General features: G+C 41.8%; 1 protein-coding gene across 10 annotated transcripts in view; it reads right to left on the bottom strand.

The window, feature by feature from the left end:
* Positions 1–17,028, bottom strand: part of PDE10A (phosphodiesterase 10A) — a 275,032-nt gene that overhangs the window by 91,775 nt on the left and 166,229 nt on the right. For all 10 annotated transcript variants that reach the window (XM_044421393.1, XM_044421421.1, XM_044421403.1 and 7 more), the window contains one exon: positions 1,557–1,685. In XM_044421393.1, coding sequence (XP_044277328.1) covers positions 1,557–1,685 — 129 coding nt within the window. The remainder of the gene's footprint in view (positions 1–1,556; positions 1,686–17,028) is intronic.

Below are 17,028 nucleotides of genomic sequence, written 5' to 3'. Positions count from 1 at the left end.
TCCAATTTGAGAAGGTGCCATCGATAAGCAAGCAAGTCAAAGCTTTCTCTAGGAGCAAAAATGACAAAACTGAGGCTGCCATACATCAGACACATCATGAGAAGGCAAGACCCACTGGAGAAGACAATCATGCCAGGGAAAGTCAAAGGCAGAAGAAGAAAAGGAAGAGCAAATAAGAGAAGAACTGATGCCATAAAGCAGTCCACAGGCTTGAATTTAGAACACCTAACCGAAGATGTCATGGACAGGACACTGTGGAAGGCTTTTATTCACAGGGTCACTGTAAGTCAGAGATGACTTGATGGCACATGGCAACAACATTTATATTTCTATTTGAGGAATGATTTCCCCTCACATAGGTCCTTAGTAATAATACAGCAGCAGCAACAAGAAGCCGGAGTTCACTTGGAACAGTCCGCTCCAACTGAATCAAGCATCACCATCACACCTTTCCCCCATCTTCCCTTCCCATCCTTTTCTTGAGTCTCATGTCTTTTCAGATTGCAAGTCTGAAAGCAGACACTGTATAATTATTAGTTCTTATAAGCCACTTTGAAGGCTTTTGCCTGGAAAGAAAAATTTAAATGCTCCAAATCAATGAATAAATATAAAATTGATCTCAAATTTAGCCTGATGCAAGTTATTCTTCTACAGTTACAAGGTAGTAAAACATCCGTAGCCGGTTATTTCCCCCAGCAAAATGAGGCCCGATTTTGATATGAACATATACTAGAATGTCTGGTTACACTGTAAATTAATTACTGGAGCTCTTAAAAATAAAAAATATAACAGATTTATGTTTCAGTTACAAAACAGAAGTTAATATGGTTCTGTACACATGCTATCTTGCACATGCTGCAAGAATTATCATAAACCGCCCAGAAAGATTCAGCAGCAGAATAAAATAAATCTGTGTTATTTACATGTAAGTTTACAAGTGTGCTACAAGCAGCAAAATAAAAACAACAACCTTTGAGTGAGTTATATATAACGTATTATTTAGGCAGAATTTATCAAGGTTAATTACACCGCTTGCTACCTTTGGTTTCTCTTGAATCATGTGTTTGCACCTCATCACTGCCCACTGTGGGTTAATTTATTCATGGGTGCTGACCCATAGCGCTGACGATGCAGGACAGCCGTTTTGCCTGGTATCCTGTTTCCCAGCTTGCCATGGCTTTCATATCATGCAAAACCAAGTTGCAGGAATTGTTTCAGCATTAGACATATAATCCTAGAATAATCCTCAAATAATCCTAAAAGAACCATGGTTATTTTAGGGTTGTCTAACCCTCAAACAACCCCTGCTGTTTTGTGCCCCTTCACGTGGCACAAAAAGGCACAACCACCCACCCACAAGCACCATGCAAAAATGGCCCTCACGAGGGGCTGGCACAATGCAAGAGTCCCATGGATAAATCAGGCCATGGTGGATCGTTGTGTTGTGCTAACCAGATCATCATGTACCAAAATAATAATATAATATACTAAGAATATACCTTTCCAAAACCATTCAGAGATCTATTCAGAGCGTCTAAAAGTTATTAACATCCTACCTTTCTCTGTGTTGTGTTTCCTTCTCAGCCATTTTTCCACTGTTTCAGCACTTACACTTTCTGACACAAATTCATCCAGTACCTGGGGGTGGAGAGAAAGATAGGCCTTCACTTTTTCATCTGTCAAACCTGCAAAAGAGAACATCACTGTTTATAGTATTGCTATTTTAATGAAAAACGTTGTGCAAATTTTAAAAAAACAACAGGAACAGACTCTCTTACGTCAAAACAGCACAGAGTTATCAGGCTTAAATGCTTTGCAATAAATAGTTAATCCAGACTATGGTAAATAGAAAGGTCTAAATGAGGCATGAAGTCAACCAGTAATAAGTTCGATGAAAAAAGGCTCAAAGACTTCTATGAAATAAATGCACAAGCAGGACATCACAGGTAAGCAAACTGGTTCTCAACCTGTGAAGCACACTGGCATCATTAGGGATAAATGCCAGGGTGCTTGTCCTGGACCTTGTGGGTTAGAAGGCCCCCAAATGGTACCACTAGTTGTTAAGTATGATGTGAGTGTTGTCCCGTTTTATGTGAAATGGAGGCCAGGTGTGCCCTCCTCAGCCTCTTCATACATTCCCCAGAGGCCTTCTGGAACCATGGGAGTCCAGAGTGCTCCAGGAAAGGAAGGTGGCAACAGACATGCCTGGGCCTTACCCTGCAGCATGCCTGTGCTCTGTTTAAAGAAACAACAATGAAAACACGCACAATACTGCACAGTCAGTACCAGTGCAGCACCACTATTTTGGGACCTGATTCCAGGCTACTGTTCGCCCCCAATGCTGCTGCCCAGGTATCATGTGGGGAGACAAGGAAAGGAAACAAACAGCTCCCTTATGCTTATTATTTTCAAAGCTTTAGAGAGATTTTGGTTGTCCAGCACAACTTACAGTCTCTTCAAAGTGTGTGGAAGGAGGAATGAGTGGCTTGAGAGCAAAGGGGAAGTAGGGGATGCCAAAGCCACCAGGACTGCCCTCACACCCAAGGGCAATTTGCACAGGCCCCCTCAAGCCCAGCAACTCCACTGATGATAAATGGAAACCAATGAGACTGAACAGAGAAGACCAAGAGTCAAAAGGTGTTAAGTCAGCAAGAAAGAGAGTGACTAAAACCAAAAAGGATTCTCTGTTGAAGCAGCATATAGATCACTTTTAGGAAATGCATTTTGTTAAAATTAGAAGCGAACCTGTGAGGAAACATTTTGCTGACTTAAGAAAACACACTTGGATGATTTCAGATCCATGTATTGCATTATAAATACTAAAAAATCAGAATAAGCTAAACACTTAATTTCCAGATGTTCAGCCACTCTCATCTCATATCCCTTGTACTATTTACTTGTCAACTCAGCTTGTAGAAACAAGTCAGCTGAATGCAGTACATGGTTACTACTGCTGCTGAGTAGCAACTAAGATGGAAGGAAAGAAGGGACAACTGTTATCAGAGAGTGTTATGCACTGAGTGGGTGAACTGGGGCTTCACTGGGCTGCTTGATCAGTCACAAAGCTAGGAAAGCATGTCATTCTTCCCATAAGAAAAACTGCACTCCCGCGTTCTAGCCCTTTAAAATGTGGCATGTAGAGAAATCCAGGAATGAAAAACATGCCGGCAATGTTGACTGGATGAGCAGAAGCATGTAAAGAAAGGGGGAGGGAGTTGCTACAGTGTGTATAGCCCCACAGAACTTGAATTACTGCACTGAAAGGAAAGATCTATAAAAAGGGCTCCAAACACTTAACAATTGGCTGAGGTTCTGGGAACTTATAAAAGTGGCAGTATGGTGAACTCCAGCTGTCTCAAAGGAAACAAAAACACTATGTAAAAAATGTCATGTCCTAGTGACATTACTCAGCAGGACGTGATTATGATAGGTGATAACATACGATGATGCATAGAATTAAATACTCAGGAAGGGATAACCAAATTCTAGCTCAAGTAATTGTTGATCTTGAATTTTGATCGTAGCACTCCTAACTGAGAAACAGGTCAGCAGTACACCTGATATATGCAGGCTGTTGGGAGCGAGGTTTCTCTCTTCACACCTTCAAAACAACAGGCTATGTATGGCATTATAAATACTGAACAATCAGAATAAACTAAACACACAATTTCCAGATGTTCATTCCCTCCCATAACGTATCCATTAACCTGTTTAACTGTCAATTCACTTTGTAGAAACAATAGTATGCAAGTCAGTTGAAAGCAGTACACCTTCAACACAACAACTCTTTGGCAAAAGTTCTTTATTCTCCAATACACATCCCGTAAAGCATAAGCAACAAAGAAAGAGTCTCTGAGCATGCACAGAGTGGTCTGTTGAACCCAAACTGGAAGCCAAGTAGTCTGAGAACCCTCCTTTTGAGTAACCCTGGATCCCATTCCTCTGGGAGAGCTCTTCTAAGGCAGGCCAACTTCTTAGCTGTACACTGCTCTTCTAGCTGGCTAGCCCTTCTCTCTTGATGCCATGCCATGGCTGGTCTGCCTCTTGGAACTGCACCTCCAGAAAGTTGCAGACTGTGGCTATTCTCAGGGTCCACCTGAATACCCGGAGTGGGTGGCCTTGAGATATGCCCTCCCACCTCTTCCGTCTCAACATCTGGCAGTCCCATTTCCCTGGACTCTTTTCCTTCCCCCTCCCCCTGAAGAGTCCATGTGGCCATGTGGTCTCCCTGGCCTTTAAACACACACCAAGAACAACTGCCTCTCATTCCCAACACAGGTAGCATAATAAAAGGAGCAAAACAATTGTCCTTCATTAATTACGAAACATCAGGCAAGAGGCAGACACAATACTTTCAAGCATACTAAATAGGTTTACCTGTTCTGTTGTCAAGATTCAGCCCTGTTCATGCTTACACTACAAGTACTGTTTCATCCATTATTTTTTCTGTTTTCCTATTCACTACCTCATAGATACAGATAGGGATGAAGCGACGGCAGAAAAGAACAAGAAAAGGAATTGGGCAACCATCCTTCCACGGAAAGAGGGAAAAAAGGAGAGAGCAGAGAGGGTGGGAATTTGGAGCAAAGGTAGATGTTGCTGCAGAGACCAGAGAGGAAAGAAAGAACATCACCTTCCAAGTAAGGCAATGAGATACTTAGATCATCCTGCAGATCACCTCCTCTAAAGGACTGCTTCAGAGAAGGCAAGAGCACGATCAGTTCCCCCTACTCCCTTGGTGAAAAGGCGGAGAGATTGCACTGTGTATTCTTCAGTGCAAAAGTGATTTTCCATACCAGATGCAAAGTGTACACACACACGCGTGCGCGCGCACACACACACACACACACACACACACCAGAGTGTAGGACACAGAATAATCAATTCAAGTTACGACAACCCAGATTCAGGCTAGATATCAGGAAAAGTTCCCTCACTGTCACAGCAATATGACAGTGGAACCAGCTGCCTAGAGCAGTGGTGGGCTCTCCCAAACTAGAGACACTCAAAAAGAAACTAGACAGCCATCTGAGTGGGATGGTGTGACGGGGTATCCTGCAATAGCAGGGACTGGACCCAATGGCCTTCATGCCCCTTCCAACTCTACTATTCTATGTTTCTATGAGGGATGGTTTATCTTTCCGCAGGAGTTTGGTTCTCCTGTAAACACTCCACTTCAAAAACTGAACTCCATCAACATTCAGTGAAATACATACTTGACAGATAAGCATGACCAGTTGGTTTGACTGCCATGTTCCTTTCATATACATATTTTCATTCTTTAAACCACCTATCAAATTCATACTAAGGAATGCTCCTTGTCCACACCACATAGAAAAATGTGCTGGGATATCTATCTTGTACATGTCTACATCTCATACTGCATGAAAATAAAGACTGTTACTTTAAAGATCATAAGCATAAGAGCAGCAAACAACAGCAGTGTTCTCGAAGTACTTATGTAATAAAACACATAAATAAACCGGAAGCAACTGAGGTAACAGACTTTTAAACAGAAAATGTGTGTATATATACACACATGCGCGCACACACACACACACATGATAGAAGTTAATTATTCATTATTGTGCCTTTCTTACCCTTGCTTAAATCCCATTGATAACCACGGATCTGTTTATGCATAATATTGCAGGATCTCAGACAGTAAGATTAAATCAAGTGTTATCTTCAAAAAGCTAAGGTACAAAAATAGCAGCTTGCATTTCAAAACTGCAGGTCTGAGTTCTTTCATAACTTCATGCATTTACCAGGCAAGATTTTCAAATTTTCCTTTCATTCATTGCAAAAATCCAGTTCCTCACTTTGAGGATAAAATGATACAAATATTTTTCAAGACTGTATCGGAAACAAGTACAGCAAACTGCCTAGAGGGAATAAGTTCCATGTTTTCACAGATTAAAAAAACACAGTGAATACAAAAGTGTTAATTAGTTCTGTTGGGGACAGAAGCAACTACAAAACCTCCTTGATAATGGGTTCTCATTCCGCAATCATCAACACGATCATCTTAGTCTTGATATAATGCTTTTAAAGTATACAAAACACTTCATACGCATTAGTCAACCTGACAATTCTCCAAGGCAGGCCAGTCTTGTTCCATGGGGCAGATGGAAAATGTGAGACGGCATTGTGCCCAAGGCTACCTGTCTAGTGATATTCTGGCAGGCATGTGCAAAGTTCACAAATGAAACCAGTTCTTTGAAACTCAGCTACTATTAATGTGCAGTATCTACCAACTATTCCTTCAATCCATAGGAACAGTCCAGTACCTCTTAGCAGCCAACAACAAATGTAAATATCTACCAACTGTTCAGAGCTAGGAGAACTCATGGGTGAAATCAATGCTTTAAAAAAAAAAAATCAATGCCATTATGACCAATTAAACTGAATTCTGCAACCTACACCATGCAAAATGAATTAACCTGTCTAACATTTCTGCCCCTATGAAGTCACAAGGTGTCACAAAGTACTGAAGCTCCATTCCATGCACTCCAGAAACCTATTCAATCATTCCTTGGCTTTTGATATTTCACCAAACAGTGCCATATTAAAAGCATGTTTTTGTTACTAATAGAATCTGCAAAAATACTTTTAAAATGTAGTTTGACTTGGATCTATATACATTAAATTAACTGTCTAGGCTCTTGCCTCACGCAACCATGCATTTAATTTCCCTCTTCCATTCTGTATCAACTAGGACATTTTTATTTTGATGGCTGTAGACTAGACTGCCTGCTCAGTTTTTTCAACAATTCACATTCAAATGCATTTTTTGCATTCAAAAAATGGCCAAAGAAGAAAATAATATTAAATACATTTTCATGGGTAAGATTCAGCATGTTATCATGTATGGTTTTACATTTGCCTTACACTTCAGGCAGCTGAAGACTGTTTGTCAGTGCCTTGCCTACATAGCTGGACACTGAACTAACCTTTGCTAAGCTAGAAAGGTGTGGGTCTGCAGCTGGATGGGTGACCACATGTGGAAGTGGATTCCAGTCTATCTACCTCTCTACAGCCAGCCTATCTCCCCACATTTCAGCCAAAACCCAGGGGAAAGCATCAGTAATTTCTCTCCCACAGAGCTTTGGCAGATCAGGATGCCAAGGAACCTAAAGAGAGTTAGAGCAGGGTATAACAGAATAAAACACAAAACAGCACCCTTGGCCACCTCAAAATAATAAAGTAACTTGAAAATGCCACCAGAACTGTTCAAAAGTAATTCTAAAATGTCCTGAGAATGCAGAAGAAACCTTTACAAGGATGAAAATTCAAGATACTGGAAGACAGATTTTGGCACAGCACCAGTAAGAAGCTCATGAGATCTTAATATGTTTCTTTAAAATTCTGCACTCTCAGATGATGGGTGCATCCTAGAGAGCACAGCTGTCCTGATATAACCTAGGAATAGAAGATTTCTTCCAAGGGAACTCGTCTTCTATGAATCAGAAGAAACTCTTTCTCATGATTATGCCTTTCCAAGCTCTTGTATACAGGTGGGTATTTCCAATGATGTCGATTTCTTTCCAGTCTTATTATCGCATTAAAAGGGATGTTGTCAATTGAAATTAATTCTGAATTCAGCAATTCTGATTTTGCGCAGCCTTGTGGAAATTAGGAGCCGCTGTTTACCAGAATGACAGAGACTGGCCTTGTCACTGTGATCTACATAGGAAGGATGAGTCATAGCAGGATACCTTCCTGATGTTTATCAAAACAAGAATCCATTCCCTTTCTGTATTAACTTTTGGGGGCATTCAAGGCAGGAAGGTACACTGCTTAATTTGGATTAGAGCCTAATCTCATTAAATGAATCCCTCCTTTGTTCAGAACATGAGAATTGAAAATTACTGACACAGTAATTTTGTAATAACCTTTCCAAGTCAAACATGTTTGTTATAACCCATCCTAGGACGGACTATGGTACTATAGAAAGAGCTACAAACATATGAAACCTAACAATATTACTTTGTCAAAAACAGCAGCTGTCAGCCACTAACTGACAGTTCGCAGAAAGCAATTACAATTATGATTTTAGTCACTAAGAATGTAACAGATTTCTTCTTCAAAAACTCTGATCAGCATCACCAAATATCTTGTTTAGTTGGCTGTCCTGTCAGAAAACCCTTGTTGCCTTGTTCAAACACCAGTGTGTGAGTTTTGTTTGGTTTTTGTCCTTGCTGTTTTTAACTAGAGCCCAAGAATTTGTGATTAATCCCAGGTCTTTTCATATACAAATTCACTTCTAGATTTCCCCTAAGTGTTCTTTTTGGCAGCCTTATTTATTTAATTATCATATTTCTATGCAGCCCAATAGCCAAGCTCTTTGGTCAGAAAGTTTTTTTAGATGTTGCTATTGTGAGACAAAATCCTTGCCAGCGCACTGCAAATCATACAGTGGAAGATCCTATTTATCTTCTGCTGAAAATACTTTGATATGGTTATTTAATGAATGTGAGTGGCAGCTCCCAACTCTGGGAAGGTTTTGCTGGATCTAACCCATTGTGTTTCCAAGTAAAATGCAGCAAACATAATAAAAATATTGTGAAAATATTGTGAAAAATCAGGGTTGAGATATTCAGAAATGGTTCTGAATCCAAAATCATCACTCACATTCAATAAACAGCCTCATCCAAATATTTCTGAATTGGCTGTAAAGAAGAAAATGGAATCCCGTGTCAAAAAACATGGCACTCCCTTAATTTTGGTTGACAGGTCAATTTGGCTTCCATGTCTTCTCCCTGCAGTTTCAGACCTGAAGAACTTCCTTCTTATACATGTTTACTGGTAGTTCAACTGCACAATATGTGAGATGGAAGTCATTGCAACTGGCTGCTCTATCCATGGCTTTGATTTGCTAGGGTCCATTCTGGCAGTGAAATTCTTTACTATTCTTTATCTTCCTTGCAACTTGGTTGCAAGGGGAAAAAATGGAACAACAACATAAGACAATAAACATCATTTTGCAATTTGTATGAGTTCAGCAAGTAAGGCAGCACCATCCCAGATAAATGCAAGAAAAGATTCTACTTTGAAACCGATTCAAAACTGTATTTGGGATGCAAGAAGTCAGAATGGATGGACTGTAGATATAGATAATTCCCATAATTTCTTTGGGTGGGAAATGAAGGAATTTATTATGGTACTAAATTCCAATAAAGAGAGTCTTCAAAAGCTTTTGTTGCCAAATATTTGGACTCAAGTAATTCAGTGAAATGTTTATTTTTGGTGTCCTTCCCCTTCCTTTTGTAACAACAGAAAAATAGAGCAGGGTAATAGATGCATCTGATTTCTAAATCTGATATTGCTGTTAAGAAGATGGCATAATATCTTTAGTGAAGTTCTGCTGAAGGAAATACATATTCCTCTTGAATTGAAGCAGGGAATAAACTTGAAGAATAGCTGAAGTTTGCTTCTCCAAACTCATGCAGAGTTAACACACTTAAGGCTGCACTTTATAATTTAGACCACAGATTACATATAATCACAGTAATCACAGAAAAAAATGCTGTTTTGAAGGGTTAGATATTACCATCTACCAGATCAAACATTTTCTTGAGAAGAGGTATCAAACTCCTTTCTAATCTTACCTCTTAATGAAAGGTTTCCCTTATTTTCCTGTTCTTCACTTTAATTTTCCTTTCAAAATAGTAAAAATGGAAAGATTGGAAGCAGGTAAAATGCAATCTAATAAACAGGAAAAGGATTACAATTGTGAAGTTGCTCTTTTGTCCTTTGCAGGTCACTTTCAGGACTAAATCATTTTATCCAGCTTTTAAAACTATGATGGAAAATATGGTGTAACAAGCGAGCCCCATGTGGTGCTATGGTGGGGACACTACCTCTGGTGGACCGAGTCAATGTGCTCTAAGCATCCCCTGACTACTTGAACTGTCACTCATCAATAACTTGCTTCTCAGCTGCCCAGCACTGACATGTGACTCTTAACAGATTACCCACAAGGAAATGAAGCCTTCATTCATTTCCAGCCCTGCAAAAACAGGCTTTTCTGACCACAGAGGACTTTGATCTACCAGAACCTTTCTGCAGCCTGAATTAGGGAAGATGCCATCTTCAGAATCCCCCTTCCCCTGCAGTCTTCATGGCCCCATAAATCTGAGCCAGAGGTTTAGGGAATGCTCAAAAACTGTTGAGGAGATGGCATCGGGAATAGCTGAGGGAAAGGGAAAGGGTGAAAATTGGCTTCCACCATCTGTTCACACCAGCATGAACATTCTGAGCACAATATTAAATCACTACTGATGTAACAGCAGTAAGCTTTACTTAATAGCAGTATTATAAAATGCCTGAAGATAGAAGTTGTACATAAAGACAAATCTGGACCTATCCAGAATCACTTGTACAAACCTCAGAGAAAAATGGAACATTGCAAGTAACCTTGAAAAAACAGCACCTTGAATTCTTTCATATCCATCTACTTTCTCCTGATCAGAGCATTCCTGTCTAAAGGTGTAGACAGAAATCACAATTTAAGAATCACTTTTCTTTATCATACTGCCACAATTTTACAGGCAAATGATGCAAATGGAGACAGTTTCTCCTATCCAGTACTGCCAACAGACACGATTCCTACATGCAGACATCAAGATACTCACTACTATCAAGTGCTGACATCAGCAGTGAACAAGGTCCAAAGACCACTTGGGAAACAACCATCAGTCTCTGCTACCAGGTTTCTGCTCCAGCGCATACACGGGCTATGATCCTCAATGCATGCTAAACCAGGAATCTTTGGTGCAACTTCTCCTTCTCCTTTTCATCTCAATCTAGGAAGGCTGTGCACCATTGTCCAGAGAAAGCTACATGACTCTATTTTTCTTTTCATCCTCATCATGTAAGGCTGTGAATATGCTAAACTGGTGCCTGGCTGTGGCAATCAACTGGATGAGGGGTAATAACCTGAAGCTCAATCCAGACAAGACTGAAATGCTGTTAGTGAGAGGTTCGACTGACTGGATGGAAGGTACTCCGCCTGTTCTGGATGGGGTTGCACTGCCCCAAAGAAGCAGGCTCATGGCTTGGTTTCCTTTGATCAATCTTCATCATTTAAAGTTCAGGTGGCCTCTGAGGCATGGAGTGCCTTGTACCAGCTTTGGCCTGTAGCCCAGCTATGCTCCTATCTGGAGAAGGATAGTGTGGTTTCAGTGATCTACATTCTGACATTCTCCAGATTATATTACTGCATTGCACTCTACAGTTCAGGTCTTCAGCTGGCGCAGAATGTGGCAGCCAGATCAATAACTAGAACTAGAGCAGGGGTCTCAAACTCAACTTTCCTGGGGGCCGCTGGAAGTAGAGTCTGGGTGAGACTGGGCCACATCAAGTATTCCACCACCACGGTGGTGGTGGGCCGCTCATCCCACCGCTGGCCCAGGCGCCACCGGCGCTTTGAAGGCCACAGGGCCCCTCCCCCGTGCCCCACCCATCCCGGCAATTGGCCCGCGGGCCGCGAGTTTGAGACCCCTGCACTAGAGGATCCAAACATGTAGCAGCAATTTGGCCCACTTGCATTTGCTGCCTATATACTTCTGAGCCCAATTCAGTATCCTAATTTTAACCTATAAAGTCCTGTATAGCTTGGGACCACAAGTTGATGGAATGCCTCTCCTAACCCTCTGTTCAGCCAGACCCTACAATCTGCTTCTGGGGCCTTCTTCTGACTGCAAACTGCAAGGGAGGTCTGGAAAGAGACGAGGAAGGCCTTCTCAGAGATAGCCCTCAATTATGGAATGTTCTCCCCACCAAGAACTGCCTGGCACCACCATCTTTTTGGTGTCAAGTTAAAATTGCCCTCTATTCTCAGGCATTTAATGGCATATAATGCGATATGTCTGCTGTTTTAAACAGGGCTAGTTTTACTTTTTTTAGATGTTTAAACTCTTTCAAATTGTGTATGCTAGAAATTTAGACTTCTAAAAATTTGTATACTGGAACTTTATACTGTATGTTTTGTATCTGTATTTATTCTGTACTTTGAGAAATTGTAGAGAACCATCCAGAAAGCTTCAGCTATTGGGAGGAATGGAAATAAAAATAAATAAATATAATATAAATAATCTTTCACACTGTGCTGAGAAATCATAATTTAAAGTAAATTTCTGATTCTGGTTTGAAGAGCAAATACTACCTATAATTTATCATTTCTGATAACACAGCAAACTTTTGTAAACACTTAAATAATCCATTACCGGGAGGAAAAAAGAACAGGCAAGTCCACGGCTCATTTCACAGTCCTCCAAAATATAGTCTAAAAATCATCTTACGCATAGCATAGTCAGACAGTTTGCATGACAGAGCAAGCCCACTGTGACTTGTTTAAGCCATAGTGGGGGTGGTACATTCTAGGGCAGTGCTACGAACCTATGGCACGCATGCCGCAGCAGGCACGCAGAGCCCTCTCTGTGAGCATGCGAGCCAAGTTGCCCCAGCATTGCCCCAGTGGCCAAGCGTCAGATAACAGCACACATAGGGGCCATGTGCATGCTCAGAAAGGAGGAGCGGTGCCAGGCGATGACATCACAAGCCGCGACTCATTAGCCGCGACTTGTCCAAGCTTTCGCATGGCTGGTCAGTGTACGGCCAAGGATGATACTTGGACTGACTGTGAGTTTTAATACATTTGTTTTTATTTACACAAGATTTTAGCTTTGAGTTTTCTTATGAAAAATTGAAATTTAATATCTAAGATTTAGCAAACAGATGTTCTAATTAAGAGACTGAGATTCTTTTAATGTTGCGCTGTCCCCCTGGCATATTTGAATCTGCAGCATCATATTTAGTTGTTTGTGAAGAATTTATGAAGACAAGAGCAAGGATATATATATTTGCTCGGACTGGCTGTGTATTCAAGTTTTATTGCAGTGTTGGCACTTTGCGATAAATAAGTGGGCTTTGGGTTGGAGTTTGGGCACTCGGTCTCTAAAAGTTCACCATCACTGTTCTAGGATGTATAGGAAGCCATGCTGAATATTCAGTGCCAGCATGCAAGGAAGCCTGTCATGGTTTAAACCACTTAGAATGGGCTGTTTTGACCATGTGCACCATGCCACTGTTTTTAAAAAATACATACACGGAATGGTAAGAAAATGAATTGTAATTTCCTTTGAAATCTAACTTCATGCTGAGGTGATAGTATTTTTCAGAATTAGGGGATCAGAAAGACGTAACTGTTAGAGTATTGAGGGGGAGACAATACATTTCTGCAAAATCTACGAGAAGATCCCCAGTGACCCAACACTTACCCTTCAACTTAGAGGTAGGCTGGCTCTTGATTATTACTGAAATGCCAAAAACACAGGTACACAACATTGGACCGATTCTTAGTAAAGCTGGTATATTTTCTTCAAGTAAAATGGAAAATATGGATAGCATTTTTCATTCACTGTTACAAATGTATAGTCTGCCTGAAATGCTTTGGATCCACCTAGGCCAGGGATGGACAATTTCCAGGAGATAATTCCTTTGCCCCTTGAACCCCTCAGGGGATTCACCCCTTCCACCCATCACTAAGTTTGCCACCACCCACTACTGTATTTCCCACCAAGAATTTCCAGCACAAATCTATAGAAAACAACTATTGGGGAGGGGGGGGGGAGCCACTGTGCATCTTGTTTTAAAGCACAATTTCCCCCTCTTTGCCACCACAGCACATCTGAAGGCAGATCAGAAGGGTCCAAAAATGATGGGAGAGCCAAGAGGGCTGCATGCAGACCACGATGCCAACTTTCCAAACAAGTCAAGAAAGAGCTAAGGAACAAGTCCTATGAAGGTCAAGCTAGGAAAGATATGAGACAGCTGGTACAACCAAAATGTCTCAATAGTATTGCCTTTTTAAACAACTATCAAAGACTTGGATTTGGCATTTTTCCCCTTGTGTTGAGCCTTCCTTGAACAATGCTTACAGTTCTTTAAAAACTTTCTTGGGCTATTTAAATAGAAAAAAATTGAGAGCCAGTGTGGTGTACTGGTTAAGAGCATGGGACTGAGTCTTAGGTGATCTGGGTTCTAGTCGCCACTCAGTCATGGAGACAACGAGTGCCTTTGGGCCAGTCACAGGCTCTCTCAGTCTAACTTACCACACGGTTGTGGGTAAGTTTGAGAACAGGAGAAGGAGAATTATGTAAGTTGCTTTGAGGAACATAATTCATCATATACTGAAATGCCTGAAATGGGCCAAGAAAAATGTTAGAAGGCATTTTGTTTAAATTAAGAAATCATCTTAATTTAAGTGAAAGATTAGCAATGTTTTCTGACTTACACAACACATTTTTATTATACTAAAGGTGGTCAGCCAGGAATGGTTTTGTGATACAAAGAAGGGTAATAAAGGTCATTAGTAAGAAACATCCATCAAGTTAATGAGCCTGCTAATTGGGTATTCAGTCCTGCCCACACTAGAAGTAGATTCCAAACTGAATTCCTTTCCTCCCTTCCTGACCAAAAGGAGCTGGCTATACCCTCAAGGAGGTTCACAGTGCTGATAGGTCAGATGGAAGAAACACCAGACATTATTTTATTGATTTGCCCTCTTGGCCTGCACTGAACAACTGGACCAATGAACTTACATCCACTCCACCCTCATCCTCCCTGCTCTACAGTGTCTGCCCCTAATCCAGAAGTGGTATGATTCTCACCAGCTTCTTAGCTTATCTGGAAGCTTACTGGTCTTGGTATTTTGGCTAATAATTTCAGTTTCACATCTTCAAACTTAAAGATGAAGTTAAATTAGAGATGACAGATTCACCATCTGGGGTATCCACCTTGGAAGAGCAGGTTGCTTACCTGTAACTGATGTTCTTCGAGTGGCCATCTGTGCAGTCACACATATGGGTTCTGCGCCTGCGCAGTGCCTTTGGCCGGAAGATTAACAGCTAACGGTTTTTGGTGGGAACTCCGCTCCCCTAGCATAATATAAGGAGCGGAGTGTCCGCCATTTTCCAGTCTTTGAAAGACCGACGTTTGCTCCCTTAATAAATTTTTTGTCATCATGACAAGAGAAGCAAAATGTTGGTGGTATGACAAATATCTAAAGAGATCCTAGCATCGAAGAGAAGAAAGTCGAACCACCCATGACACCAAGCGGGGTCGGAGGGTGGGTTGTGTGACTGCACAGATGGCCACTCGAAGAACATCAGTTACAGGTAAGCAACCTGCTCTTCGTCGTGGCCTCTGTGCATCACACATATGGGTAGAATAACAAGCTTACCCCAACTGGAGGAGGGAGGTGTCATCAACGAAGGACAGAAGAAAGAACAGCTCTGCCAAAAGAGCAACCTTGTCTGCCATGGACATCGAGCCTATAGTGTCTGGCGAAGGTACACGGGGTAGCCCAAGTGGCCGCTCTGCATACGTCTTCTATCGGGACGCCTGATGCAAAGGCCGAAGAAGGAGCAACAGCTCTTGTAGAATGACCTCTTGGAGTAGATGTTAAGTCCAATTTAGTTAACTGGTAAGACAGAACGATTGTATTCACTATCCATTTAGAAAGTCGTTGGGAAGCGACCGGATAGCCTCGGTCATGTTCCGAATATTTCACAAAAAGTCTATTGGAGTGTCAAACAGACTCAGTCCTGGACCTATAAAAGGCTAAGCAACGACGAACGTCCAGCATATGCAGAGATCTCTCTAACGGATTCGAAGGTGTTGGAAAGAAAGCTGGTAAAACAATCTCTTGCTGCATGTGAAACGAAGTAGCGATTTTTGGAAGAAAAGATGGATCCAGCCGTAGAACTACCTTTTCCTTATGAAAATTCAGAAAAGGGGGTCCTACCCTAAGGGCACAGAGTTCAGAAGATCTACGGGCTGAAGTAACTGCAACGAGGAAAGCAGTCTTCCATGAGACAAGGCGTAGATCGATCATTGCCATGGGTTCGAAAGGTGGTTGAGTCAGTGCTTGTAAAACCACTGAAAGACTCCAAGTGGGCATCAGGGGCCTTATTGTTGGATGGAGGTTACTTAATCCTCTCAAAAATCTTTTAATCAAAGGTTGAGAAAAAATGGGAAACCGTGTACAGTTCCACGGTAATGAGGAATCGCTGCTGTATGTACTTTTATGGAAGAAGGTTTAAGTCCAGACTGATGCAATTCGAAGAGGAATTGAAGAATCTGTTGAACAGAAGCCGAAGACGCCGGAAACGAGTGTGATTCAGCAAAGCTAGAGAATCTACGCCATTTCGCTGCATATGATTTTCTAGTGGATGGCCGTAATGCAGATTCGAGAATATATCACAGATCTGGGTGTAAAATCTGTGGAGTAGAGGTAGTAGGGATCGCCAGTGGCGTCGACACCAGTGCATCACATCCGGTTATCAGATCCTCCATGAAGTCAGTTTCAGTGACAACAAGTCTGGGTGTCAGATTGTGCCCTCCCTCTGGGTAATGAGATAAGGAAGAAGAGAGAGTTCGAGAAAATCCTCTCGAGAGATGTGAAGGAGAGATGAGAACCATGGCTGGTGTGGCCACCAGGGAGTAATTAGTAGCCCTGTGGCCCCTTCATGAATGATCTTTGCCAACACTCTCATGACGAGGGGAATCGGTGAGAAAACGTAAAAAGTCATGTCATTCCAGGGGATCATGAAAGCGTCCCCGGACAACCCCTGTCCTATCCCCACTCTGGAACAATAGTTCGTGCATACCCTGTTCTGTTCTGTGGCAAACAGGTCTATGTCTGGTTGACCCCAGCGGTGAAACAGTCTGTCGCGAACCCGACGGTCTAGTTCCCATTCGTGTGATCGCGACATATGTCTGCTCAAGAGATCTGCGTCTATATTGTCCGTGCCCGCAAGATGTACTGCTAGAAGAGTAATACCTCTCGGTATGCACCAGTCCCAAATTTGTATCGACAGGCAGGCTAGTTTTGGGGACCAGGTTCCCCCTTGTTTGTTCAAATAAAAGACTGTAGCCATGTTGTCCGAGGTCACCTGGACGACCTGGTGGAGAAGCACATCCTCGAATGATTGCAGGGCTTTGAAAAGAGCAAGAAGTTCC

This window comes from Varanus komodoensis, unplaced genomic scaffold (genome assembly GCF_004798865.1).
Source record: "Varanus komodoensis strain SLA01 unplaced genomic scaffold, ASM479886v1 scaffold1, whole genome shotgun sequence".
Classification (NCBI taxonomy): domain Eukaryota; kingdom Metazoa; phylum Chordata; class Lepidosauria; order Squamata; family Varanidae; genus Varanus; species Varanus komodoensis.
The sequence above is the reverse complement of the archived record's forward strand: the minus strand, read 5'-3'. Positions and strand labels throughout refer to the sequence as shown.